Raw genomic sequence first — 13,551 nt, 5'->3', positions numbered from 1 at the left:
GTGGGTAAACCTGGGCTCCAAAGACTTTTCCAGCTGTCTCTACCCTTCCCTCGCCCTGCTTTGCCCCTCCCTGCCCCTACTCTGCTTGCCTGCACCCTCCCCCGCTCTGTTTCACCCTTCACCCTTTGCAAAGGGGCCCAAAAGAAACTTTGTACCCCTTGGTAAAATTCTTCTCAGAGGCCCTGGCAGAGGGAGATGGCATCCCTTAAGGCATGATAGTTTAAGTCTGAAATTAGGTGAATCCTTAGTAAAACCTCATTTGCTTCAGGGATGTGCTGAAACTAACTATCTATAAATATGCTGACACCTCTCACTGTGTTCTTGGATCACTGTTTTGCTTTGTACCATTTCTCACTTCCCAATGATATGAAATTCTAATTTCAAGGCTGAACAAATTGGCACATTTTCATGCAGAATTAAAGAGACATTGAAAAAGAAACATAGAAATCCCAGTACTTACTTCTCCTGATAAGGGAATGAGTCATTCTTGAGACTTTGCTCTGCAGAGACCATTCTTTGGTATAATATTCCTGATAAAATAAGCATATTTAGCTATCAAAAATTTAACGGTCTCTGGCCGGACAGCCCAATCCTGAGCTGCCCGCAGTGCCCAGGCTCGGCGGCTCCACGGAGGGCACCCGCCAGATCCTGCGCTACCATGGGAGGCTCCTCGGGAGAAGGGGACATTTGTCCCCTTCACCTGAGCAAGGGAAGCAGCCCCGCAATTGGGCTACTCTCTTTAGCGCCGACCATAAGGTCGGCGCTAAAGTAAAGGCGCTCATGTAGGGTTTGCAGCCCTGCACAAGTGCCTTGGATCCTGCGGAGCTCGGCTCCACGGATCTGCCTCTCTCCCTCCCCCTGACATGCCTCCCCCACACCCTCAGCCATGCCTCCCTCCTCCCCAGAACGCCTCCCCCACACCCCTGGCCATGCCCCCGGCTCCCGTTCCAAAGCCTGACGGTCCAGGAGACCACAGAGCTGCAGAGCCTGAGCGACTGCTGCATGCTAGCCTAGCACCAGCTAGGCCATGCCGCGAACCTCAGGATTGGGCTCAGAGTCTGTTATCACTAGTTGTACAATTGCTATCATAAAATTGGTGTGAAAGGTCATCAACTCCAAAACTAAGAATAAAATTGCTTTATGGCAGGCAAAGGGAAAAAGTAGCCTTCCAAACAAAGCCCTAAAAAAAGGTGGAAGGAGGAGATTCCAATAACTGGTTTATGTTTCCGCAGCAGCCACAGAGAAGTTGTCAGGAATTACTTTCACATACAGCAAGTCCAAGTCAAGCATGTCACTTTTCGTCATATGCAGGGACAGTTTGTTAGCACATCCACAGAAAAGGTAAACACCACCTGGATTGGCTCTCTTCCTGCAGATTGGGTTGCGGGGGGGGGGCTTTAATCCCACCCACTGTCATAGTCCTAATCTGTGAGGGATCAGCCCTAATCTGGCTACTATCTAACACTGAAAATGGGCAACTTACCCAACATATGAGTAAAGGAACATGTAGTTTGACCCTGAATCAGATGACATTTCTACATCTCAGGACCATACTTCCCTGGCTGTACTGACATGAGAACTCTCCATGTATTTGGAAGATCCACATGCTCTTATACGTTATGCTCCTCATGGAACTATGCAGAATGCTTTTTGGCAGCTTCCACATAGCTATATTAGGTCTCTGGACCTCTTCAGACTATGAATTTTGTCCATAAATAACACATGGGGCGGTGGGGCAAACTGTAGGTAGCTATAGTCTCAAGAGACACCTGCAAGTGCTTTTATTTCTCACTGTGGGCAGTTTTCAGCATATGCACATAGTCCCTGCAAGCAGCAAAGTAGATCACATGTGACGTCTGTGTGTGATTTACATTTAATCCCTTACATGGAAGTGTTACCAATGTAATAAATTCATAATAATTTTTATGTTTAAAATATTTATATCCTACCTTTCCTACCTCCTTTTGAGAGGTGCCCAAGGTGGTTTACAGTATCTGATTCTACGTACATATTAGTAGTTTTGTTCCCAACAGGAATAAAATCTTTTTAAAAATAAAAAATAAAAAGTCCACTCATTTCTCCTCCACCTCATAGGGCAGCTGGTTACAAAAAAGGAATTTAGAATTTTTCTGACTGCTTTTTATGACGTCTTCCTGAAACATACTCAGATAAAAACATGAGATGTTACATCTTGCTACTTGATTAGTGAACTGTAATTATCCATTGTTGGGCAACAAGTGGGTCAGATGTAATGTTATTCATTAACAAGTTGCTTATTGTATACTGAATGCAAGACTTTGTACTGAGAAGCCAGTCAGACTGCTATTATGCATTCTACTGACAGCCTATGAAAAGTAGCATAGAATGGCCTTCAGAGTGATCACGATTGCTGGTACTTTGCTAGTACTTTATACTCAAGCAAAGCAGTATAGAGTGGCCTTCAGAGCAATCATGATTGCTGGTTCCAGGTACTTTGCTGGTACTTTATGCTCAAACAAAGTTATCACATTTTTTATGGAGTACTGATCAGTGTGGAGGCATTTGTGAACAAGAATGAAAACATTCAATTTCTTTTTATTTCTTTCCCCCTACCAATATAAGATAGCAGCAAATCACAGCTGAAAGACATGGAACCACACCCTAACCTGGTCAGTGACAGCACAAAGTGCCTTAGAGTCCAAGGCAGGGAATTCAAGTGGTGCCCCCCATTGGTAAAGATATAATACATCATTAAATAAATTGGCCATTTGCTGACCTTGAATGGTACCACCTCACTCTGCCAAACAGTAGGGTCAGTCCTGAATTTTGTCCTTCAAAGTGTTATTTCACTTATGAAAGACTTCACGCATGTACACAGCATGTTCATGTGTCTGTGTCACTTTATGTCCATCCTATGGGAACTGAACTCCAATTGGGGCTTGGTAGGTGAAGGACCTGTGTGCATTTCTCATAAGAGATGGTGTACATGAAATTTCTTACACAGGAGAAACAGTCAAGTGGGAAATTTGGCACATACAAAGTGGCTCTGAGTTTCCCTTGACCAAAAGCACATTCAGATGGTTCTTATCATATGGGATCTACTTTACTGCATGTACCATGTACACACCCTGAAAATGGCACACAGAAACACACACAAAAAACAATCAACTGTCTCCTGTGTTGAGTCTCAAGATCTACTTCAAGATGCCCAGTCCCTCCATATTGTTGACATGGCCAGTTACAGCAAACAGCAAGATCAGGGAATTTCCCATTGCCTGCAGACATTTAGTGGATCTCCTCATCCAAAAACCAGATCCAGTCTGATGACTTCTATTCTCGTGGCACTCTGATGACCAACAGGAGGGGCAAATCATCAAGATCACAGAAATGAGTAAGTGCGATGTTCCTGTTGTAGAAGGGGTGGGTCTGTTGCAGGAGGGAGACACTAAACTGGAATTGGTTGTGGCTAACAGAGAATGTCCAGCACTAGCCCTGCAGTTTGCTTGATTGCTTTTGGCAGTGAACACAGAAAATCCACCAGCTTTTCAGCTCACCATGCTGCCAGTAGCATGCAATCATTAGATGTAATCAGAACTGTCTGCAGACAGTTCCGCCTTCTGGGAATGCCTAATATTAGGATTTATTGGAGCAAAACGTGCCCCCATTTTGCCCATTAGGAATGTTTTCTATCAGCCTCACAACAATGGAAAAAAATGGTTTGTGAGTCTGAGTTCTTAAAATTTCAAAAATACAGCTCTCAAACAACTCACATTTTGGGCAACAGAGGAATAAATAAAAGAAATAAATAAAATAAACCCAAAGGAACACACAGTGCTCCACACCTGGTATTGTCCGTTCCAACTTCAGCTGTCGAGCATAACCCAGCCCGATGGTACAGTAAGGTTTGGGCAGAGTAAATAACTTCTTGCAGAAATCATACACCCTCTCATACAGATCATCAGGAATGCAGGGTACCTGGAGCAGCAAATGGAGAGTGAACTCAGATTTAATTTCATATGGGGCTACCAACCTGAGGAAAGCACTTCTCAACTGAAAGGAAACATGCACCATGTTGAAGGCCAACAGCTAAACTTGCCCTAATATTAATGCAGTAACTTCTCTTTAACCCATTTCTGCCCAGCCCACAGCATACACATTTGATCCCTGTTGTGTATATGCAACGTTCGGCTGAATAAATGTAAGCCATTTCTGCCCATCTCCAAGTAACTTTTTACAGGGGCAATTTTACAGGGGCAATCAACCAAGTAACTATTACAGGGGCAATTTTTTTTTAATCTCAAGGACATTCTCCACCCTCAACATACCAGAGAATGGCCCAATATCCACAAGTTTTGAGCCAAGCCATTGACTTCTTTATAGCTTCAGGGTCAATGGCTTCATAGCCATTGGCTTCCTTATGGCTTCAGCATCAGGGAAAGACATTCAGGGCTTAAGTGAATCTAGGGCTTACAAAAACTATTTTGGAGGTTGATACCCACTTTGGTCCGTCAGATGGTCCGCCTGGCAGTGCTCACTTCTGACCTTTCAGTACTGGAGCAGTTGTAGCATCAGGAAACAGGAGGGGGGAGATGCTATGGGGGACTCAGTGCAGCATTTTTCCCTAGAGTTCCCAGAGACCTGGCACTTAACTATGTGAAGGGAGGCCCTCTGAACATGTACAAAGATTCAGAAAAAGCTGGAATTCTGGGTCCTTTCTAATCAGCTTACTACTGGGTCCAGAGGAGACTGTTTCCCTTTCCAATTCTGCCATGTCTTTTAAATAAAATTCCTGAATATGAAGAGGTTGCATATTAATTGTAAAGCTTCCCTTAGATATTCAGCAAACTCAGGATGTCTTTAGGTTTTTCCCTAATTAAAACATTGTTTATGATGCCTGCTGTTATAGAACTTTATTTCACACACTTTTCCACAAATCTAATTTTCCTTAAGTGGGTAGTACTGCTACTATACATGCTTTACAAGTGATTAGGAAATGAATTATGGATAGGCTGTTGTAAGAATGTAGACAGCAAATGCTGTAGAAGCTTTTGTTATAAATAGAACATTAATCATCTAGAATATATTACAACACAAGCACTGACAGGTTTTATTCTTGTACTATTGATTTTTAACATCATTCATTGATTTTGTCCTTTATCTGCTCTGAATGGAACAGCAGAAGGAAGCAGGACCATTCAGAAATTCATTTCACTGTTTTATCTGTGTTTATGAATGAAAGTGCAGTGTGACAACACCCAATGCTTAATTACTAGGAGGGAGAGGGCTCCAGGGATGGGTTTAAGAGTACGGGCGCAATCCTAACTGTGCCCTAGGCTAGCGCAAGCCCAGGAGGGTTGCAAATGTGCTGCAAAGCACGTTTGCGTCTCCTCGGGAGTCGGTTGGGCCAGTGCAGTGACACACTCCAGCCCCCTCCATGGCAACTTGGGGAGGGAGGGTTGCATCAGCAGAGTCCAGCTGACGCAGGGGTCTGGGGAGGGTGTGGAGGAGGTGGGAGGGAGGCAGGGCTGGAACCCGGCTGTTATGCCAGATCCCAGCCCCCTGAGCAGCGCAAAGCAGCTTGCTCCATTCTCCTCCGACTTGCGCCACCATTTAGACCATGGTGGCTTACCTGGGGGTAAGGGGAAGAGTTTCCCCTTGCCTCCAACTGAGCCACTTCTGACCCCAATCTTGGCTGGATACAGTGTAGACCTCCTGGCCTGCCTGTTCCAGCGCATGATAGTTCTGCACCTGACTTAAAAGCACTGCTTCCTTCCAGGTGCACACCACACACACAGAGGCATTCTTTAGTTTATCTTCACATGTTCCTGGCATTCATAAGGGGTTAAGCACTCTCTCAAAAATTAAGCCCTGGCGACATCCATTGTGATCTAGAAAACAATGCGAATCATGAGAATTTTTGTATAGAAAAATTGGTTCGAAATTAATGGAAATAACATGTTACCAATCACATCAATCCCAAGAGACTCCTGCATTGAATTCCTTGGATGTTAAAAGTGGTTCTCACCTTTACCAGTGTGTACATCAGTGTATGAAGCAAAGGGATGATATATTGCCGATAGTTGCATCTTTCTGCCTGAAGAAAGCAAAGAATTGCCATCAAGATTTACTAGTAATGGAAGACTGAATTAGAATTCTTTGCTGACACCATAGCACAGGAGGGAGGAGAGCTGATGGTCCAAGATTTCCAGCAATGCAGATTAGTGAAGTTCTTAAAAGCAGAGCACCACCACGAATGATGGCAACGCTAGACAAGAGGTATTATTTTGGTGCCAGCCCTTTGCTTGGCTGTGTATTCAGTACTAGGTTACCTCTTTAAGAAGCAACTTATGGTAATACCCCTATATTTTGGAAATATAAACAGCCAGAAGCCAATTACTCCAGGCCTCAGTGCTTAATCAAAACACACAGATTCCTTCCAAGTCCAGGGCAGAAGACATGGTACATTTTATATTGACAAAGAATAGAAGCATTTTCCTTTGTCCCCAAAATATGTCCAAACATGTTTTGCAAGACTTTGAAATTCTAAACATCTTACAACATCTGTAGCAGATCATTAGTAGGATGACCTATGGGCCTCCAGCACTCTGTCCCTAGTGAAACGAGAGGTCAGTTGCTCCCAAAGACGAGTAACTGTTGAAGAGCGGCATCACAAGTAGAAGATCAATTAGGATAATAATGAAGGAATTACAGTGGTAAAGGCAGCTAGTTCCCACTAAGAGTTGCAGAGACCATGAATGAAATCAGATGCTGGCTGTGGGGTAAACTAGACAAATAGACCCCAATTGGCAACCTCACTGGACATGGTCTCAATTCTATGTATTAAGACACTGGAGAGGATCCCTCTTGCACACAGTATGACATTCCTGAATGTGTCTTCTTATGCTTTCTGGAGAGCATCACTGGGGTGAAGGATTTTACGCAGCCTGAAAAGAACGAAGGGGTGCTTTTCTCAAAACTGGACAGGGAGAGCTCCAGTAATCCTGAAGTCTCATCTTGACTTCAGTGAAGAGAGGAATGGGCAGCATCAAGACAAAGCAGGTATGAGGAAAATCTGTTGATGCAGGCTGTGACAATAATTTGGCTGAATGGCTGTGGCACCGATCACTTAGTGATGGCTGCAATCATTGATCATGTCCCTTATGTGGCTATTCATCTAATTGTTTCTCTGACATCCACAATGTTCAGCACTCGATGCTATTCTAACCACACTGAACATATAGAAGAAGATGTCAGAACAGTGGCAGAACAGAACATATGGTCAGAGCAGTGTGCTGGAGCCCAACTCGGAGGCTGATGGATGCCATTGTTAAAAGAACAGTCATACGCATGGCTTGTGGAGCAAAACGAAGCTGGTGACTTTCCATCAAACTATTCTGTCTAAAAGAGCTGGCAAAGACCCCAGCAGGCACAAAGTGAGTCTGCTGCCCCTGTGAAAGTAGCATAACAAGAAATCAGCAATAAACCCTGGATTCATTCTGCGAATCATTCTTACCCTTTCAAGCTCTTTCACCAGAATTTTGATCAGGAGAACCCCATTGCTAGGATTTCGATCAATTTTCTTGTGCAAGGTCCATCGCAGCATCCCTATGAAGGTAAAGTCATTGTCAATGTTTCATTATGGCAAGAATAATAAAGAGAGAGTGAGAAAGACTGTAACGCTGAAAATTATGATGGAAGAGGGGAAGAGAAGGCAGTACATAGGAATGGCAGAAGTTCTTTCATTCAGAATATTTCAGTCTATCTTGCAGCTGTCCCTGTGGACTCACCCAGTCAAAATAATTTGATTTAATCACATACAGTTAACTAAATTAGCTTCTATAACACTAGTGGTTTCTTCAGGTCTTCTGTACTAGAGGGCACATCTCCCATCCAGGAATGGAATCAGCTTTCAGTGTGTCACAAAGAGGAAGTGGTAAACTATGGTAAAACAAGACAATCACTCTAGTCACCTCCGCTTTATGCAACAAGTTAACACGGGCAGCTGTTCCAACACCATTGATAGGTGATGGCATAGAAAGAAGCCCTGATAACAGACAAATAACAGGCCTGTTAACAGATAACAGGTGCCATGATAACAAACTGCAACGAAATGGACACTGATGTTGGATGCTGACCATAAGGATAAATGGTGACATATTCTGCACTAGTGATCTCAACTCACAGTTTGGCCACCATACAATAAGCCAGACCAGCTTTATATCTAGTCCAGCATTATCAACCTTCCAGTTTTCCTATATCTCAGGCAAACACAGAGAGGTAAGTGAAGTGAGGAGGCTTAACCCTCTCCCCTCAGTGTTGAGCACTACTGTCTCTGCTTCCTGTAATGGCTGTAGAGAAAATGCTGAACTTCCAGCATTCCCTCCACTATGAGGAGGAGGAGGAGGTGGTGGTGGTAGTGGCAGCAGAAATGGTACTGGATGCTGAGGGAGAGTTAAGCCCTTCTCACCCACTTTTGAGAGTTCAGCACTACTGCTGCTGCCAATGCCCCCTCCTCTTGGTGTCCAGTACCGCTTCTTCTTCTAATGGGCTTCTGGCATTTCCTGCGCCATCCATTAGAGGAGCACTCTCACCAAGGGAGAGAGGTGAGCCCTCTCCATTCCACTCACACATGGCACAGCATGACAAGAGGATGGAGCCAGTCTGGACTCCATGGAGGCATGGGGGAGGCAGAGGACGGACACAGGGTGCTGCCTTCCAACTCACTGCCTGACATGAAGTTATCAATGGGCATCATGGACAGGTTGCTCCTGCAGGAAGCAATACTGGTTTGTAAGCTTTCAGGACTACACATGCTGCTCTCTACAGTCCCAATACCTACCTTATTCCATTGTGTCTTATGGGACAAAATTCCCCTCTTTGTCCAGTGAAAGGCACGGAGATACACATGTTCCCATTTAACCCCCATTTACATTTTTTCTTACAGAGTAAAATTCCCCCTTATAAATCTCTCTAAGAAAGGGACGTGTGGTGCAGGGGTGGCAAGTAAGGCAGAACTGCCCCATTGTTGTCTGTGGAAAAGCACTGCAGCTGCTTTTCCCGAGGAGGCTCTTCTGACACCTGCTTTCTCAGGTGTAAGGGCAGCCTTCTCAGGTGTAAACGGATGGGGCTGCTGCAATGCTTTTCCATGGACTACGATGGGGTGTTTCTGCCTCATCTGCCACTCTGGCACCGCACAATTCTGCTATAAGTCCAAGCTTTCTGTTCCCTAAGCATGACCTAGAAAGGGAACCCCCTGTACATCCATGTAAGCTGATATCTCCACAAAACAAATGCAAACCAAAACAAAAACAACAAAAAATGCCTTGGAAATTCCAACACAGGTGGCCAGGCAAAGGGGCCAAGATTTTCCTCTGCTTTGGCTTGCCATAGACAGAGTTCTGGGTTACACAGCTTAAACTCTAAGGAACTCTGTGATTGGTTGGAGCAGAGTATCTAATAGCCTTACCTCGCTCACTCTGGAAGGCTGGGTGGTGGCCATCAAGTTCTCGAAGAAGGGCATGCACACTCCGGAGAAAGTCTGACTCTACCTCTTAAAGAAGGGGAGGAACACAACGTGAAGACCTGAATGAATTCAGCGTTTCATTTTGGGGACCTGAGTAACACCAGCATTGGGACCTCGTAAACACAATTCCCAAAAACCACTTTGAATGATATATTGTCCATCAAGTTGTATGTTCCTGTTTGGAGTATATATATTTGATCAAGTAGTAATTATTACCAGTGAATAACTGTTGTGCTGCATGGGAGAGTTTTTTCCCCCCCTTCATCACAATGTACAGTGATCAGCCATACAGCCATAACTTGGTGATAATGGAGCAGCACAACACATACAAAGTTACCTGTAATATTACACCACCTCCAGTATTAATTCCTCAACAAGCCCATATAAACAACCAGTGCTTATGGGTACCACCAGTCATACCCTTATTGCACATAGATATAACTTGCATCATTCCCTTCTCTGAAAATGTAAACACAATTGATGAAGAGAAAAGCATTAGTACTGGAGTTGCATTCTTACAACAGGTGGGATATGGGTCCTTGGCAATGCTACTTCACTCCACATACTCTAACCATTTCCATATTTGCTTAAAAGAGCAAGCAATCTCACTTTTTCTGCCTATGTGCAGCAAGAGGCATCACCAGCACTGACGTGAAAAGCTTTTATTATCTAATCCAAGGGAAACTTGTAGCTTCTTAAAAACTAACCGATTTATCAAAATCTTCTTGCATTAATTGGGATCCAGTTCACAAAAACTACAGGATATCTGTTAGTCTTTACGACGCTACATCTCTTTCTTGTGTTTGTTATATTGGACTTACATGGATCCCCCTCCATCTGAATTTTATTATTCATGCCTGTCTCTCAACTGTGTGGTGATGGTGGAGAATGCGAGTCTTCCCCCCTCCCACTGAGATGTCTTATGCCTTAAAAACCAATCACTGACCTGGGTTCTCCATGGTTGTAGAGAGGCCACAGCAGGTGGTTGTGAGCTTATCTGTAGCACTTCTTGGAGAACTAGGTGAACAGAGTGCTCAATTTCACTCACCATGGCCTTATATCCTCTATTGCTTCTGCAAAACAAGATTGTAATTGGGTACGTTTGAAATCCATGCTAGACTGCTGCCACTGAAGCACAAGAAAATATGGAAAGGAGATTGGGATTCACTGCATAGTTCCACATTCCGTGCGCAATTATGCAAAAAAGATTAGGGTGCAGCTAGTCAATTTGGAGATGTTCTTTAAAATGAAGGGCTAGATTAAAGCTGTTGCATTTCCTAAGAGCAGAGAGTCTCCAGATTCTCATCACTGCCATGGACTACTAGTAGTCAGGATAATGGAAGGGCTGGCCCAGCTCCTTCCTGGAGAGGCCAGGTGTTAAAGATGCTGGCCAGGCCACTACAGTAATTGTAGGGGATTTCCCTTGAACCAACACAAGTAAAGCTTTCTGGGACCTGCCAGGACAAGGGGCTGGACAAAACACAGTGATTCTGCTAGAAATTAGGAAGGCCCCACTTACCTAGAGTGCTGGGCTGTGTGTGAAGAAAACAAAGACTCATGGACAGCAGCAAAACAACCCTCTGTAACCGCACCTTGGCTCTCAGCTGGGATGCTGACAGATACCTTTTGAAGCTGCCAATCTGTGTCACGGGAAGACACGCCCAAGACAAACTTGCTTTACCAGCCTCACCAGTACCAGCCAATACCTGCAAACATTTGAGAAGATCAGAAAGGAATGCACTGGCTCTTCCTGACCCAGAAGTCCCCATCTCCGATCACATGCACTTCCCTTGCTGGAAACAGCCAGTAGAACTAGGTTGGTTATTTTGACATTTGCGTTCAACCTGATAACATACTTAACTTTAAAGTGATCTCTGGAGACTGGAGGAAAATGCTTCTCTCGCACATACATTTTCACACAGAAGCACTTCTGCAACAGGTACAGGCATTTTGCCTGAGTAAACTACCTGGGTAAAGTGGATGAGCCAATTGGGTGCCAATCGGCTCACCCACTTTCCATAACCCCAGTGCTTCCGGTTCCCTGTGTCTGTCCAGAAACCTGATGGCATCCTGGTATCACTGCTGTGATTTTTAATGGCATGATAAGATGTCTCTTATGGCTAGATAAGTGCACAGCACTATACGACACTCACCTTCTCAGAGCGTAGGAGTAGGGCTGCCCTTCAGGGATTCTTACTGTTGTGTTCCAGAACTCACTTCAGAATGGACCTGATGAGTGGAAGAAGAGGCATGGCTTCAGTTTCTCTTCATCAGGAAAACTAGAAGTGAATCAACACCTACCCCACACCAGAAGTCTCTGTTTGCACCACTGGATGCCAAACAAGCAAGAGAGAGAATGAGATAGATCCAAGTTATGGACAGAAGAAAGGAATTCTCCATAACTTCACTGAAATGCACCTCTCTTCATATTTTAATGTAAACATAGAACAAAAGAGAGATGGTTGCACCACAAAACCACTCCCAAACCTGACCATTTCTCATTCAGATGCAAGGTGATATCCTAATGAGCTTATTTGATATTTCCTGTGACAATTAACCCCCCAAAGTTGCACCTACAGGTTTTTTTGAAATTATATAAAAAGTAAGAACAGCAAGCTCCAACTTGTTTTTACATGAGGATTACAGAACGATGGTTTTCAATTCCAACCAACAAGAGGATTTCAATTCCATTTTCCATCAATTATGCATGCTCTTTGAGTGAGTACATTTGAAATATCAACGTATTTGCCAAATTAGGCAATCATATTTAAACATCATTTGGACCCAATGTTACAAATACCGGGAAGATGTTTTGAAACTATCAACAGCATCTACACCTTGGGGGCCTTAAAGTTTCATTTCCTGTCAGATGGTCGGCAATACTCAGTCACTAAGGTGAAGTCACACGGTCTTTCGTAGAAACAGCCCTATGAGACCTTTGCCATCTCACCGTTTCCGCTGTACTATTTTTAAGCCCCACTCAGGCAGAAGTAATTACAGGCAGCCTGGCTTCCTCTTCACACCTTCCTTATGGTGACCACCGAGGTTACAAATAGCCTCCAGCCCACAAAGCTCATTTCATGTGACTAAACTTTGGCATGATTTATTTAAAAAAAGACTACAACCTGTAACAGCTTTTCCATCTTATTTTACTGGGGACTATGCCATGAGAGAAACCTTCTTGGACACTATCCTTGGCCAATCCAAAGTTCACAGAAAATATGCCAAAAAAGGGGAAGGGAAGAATTGTATTACAATTGGCCTGTTCCCTGTACAATTCTAGAGCTTCCAGAACAAGCAGGCTAAGACAAAACAGAGTGTTCACATGGATCAGGGCAAAAACCAGCACCTGTTTCCCACAGTGGCCAAACCAGATGCCTCTAGGAAGCTGCAAACAGCACATACAGGCAAATTGCACAGTCCTGCTGGTGCCTCCCCCAGCAACTAGCATTTATTAATTATTATTATTATTATTATTATTATTATTATTATTAACAGTATTTATATACCGCTTTTCAACTAAAAGTTCACAAAGCGGTTTACAGAGAAAAATCAAATAACTAAATGGCTCCCTGTCCCAAAAGGGCTCACAATCTAAAAAGATGCCAAGGAATACCAGCAGACAGCCACTAGAACAGACAGTGCTGGGGTGAGGTGGGCCAGTTACTCTCCCCCTGCTAAAAAAAGGAGCACCCACTTGAAAAAGTGCCTCTTACCCAATTAGCTTTTCTATCATTTGCTGCTAATGAGTTTCCAAGTGAGAACAAAGTGCTTATTTCTGGCCATCATCTGCTTAATGCTGTCATTTCCAGCCCTCAGCAGGTACCATGAATGCTATTCGGCTCATTGTATGAAATGAGTTTGACACTCCTGGCTTGGAATATCCTTTTTCCCCTACGCTCATTCCTACTTGTTTCACTTGAAAAAGTGCCTCTTACCCAATTAGCAGGGGTATATTTAGCAGTATACTGCCTCTGATCACAGATGGTCCACACAGTCATCATGACTAATAAATCCATTGTTCAAATTCTCCTCCATGAATTTTTCCC

General features: G+C 43.9%; 1 protein-coding gene across 3 annotated transcripts in view; it reads right to left on the bottom strand.

The window, feature by feature from the left end:
- PIK3R6 (phosphoinositide-3-kinase regulatory subunit 6) overlaps positions 1 to 11,121 on the bottom strand; it is a 33,784-nt gene extending 22,663 nt beyond the window's left edge. For all 3 annotated transcript variants that reach the window (XM_066614820.1, XM_066614822.1, XM_066614823.1), the window contains exons 1-7: positions 11,022 to 11,121; positions 10,449 to 10,575; positions 9,446 to 9,529; positions 7,493 to 7,584; positions 6,005 to 6,073; positions 3,822 to 3,954; positions 461 to 530 (exon numbers count right to left, since the gene is read on the bottom strand). In XM_066614820.1, the coding sequence (XP_066470917.1) occupies positions 461 to 530; positions 3,822 to 3,954; positions 6,005 to 6,073; positions 7,493 to 7,584; positions 9,446 to 9,529; positions 10,449 to 10,461 (461 nt within the window). In that variant the 5' untranslated portion in view covers positions 10,462 to 10,575; positions 11,022 to 11,121. The remainder of the gene's footprint in view (positions 1 to 460; positions 531 to 3,821; positions 3,955 to 6,004; positions 6,074 to 7,492; positions 7,585 to 9,445; positions 9,530 to 10,448; positions 10,576 to 11,021) is intronic.
- Positions 11,122 to 13,551: the final 2,430 nt, after the last annotated feature.

Source organism: Tiliqua scincoides, chromosome 2 (assembly GCF_035046505.1).
Source record: "Tiliqua scincoides isolate rTilSci1 chromosome 2, rTilSci1.hap2, whole genome shotgun sequence".
NCBI classification, from domain to species: Eukaryota; Metazoa; Chordata; class Lepidosauria; order Squamata; family Scincidae; genus Tiliqua; species Tiliqua scincoides.
This window is presented reverse-complemented; position numbering and strand designations above follow the sequence as displayed.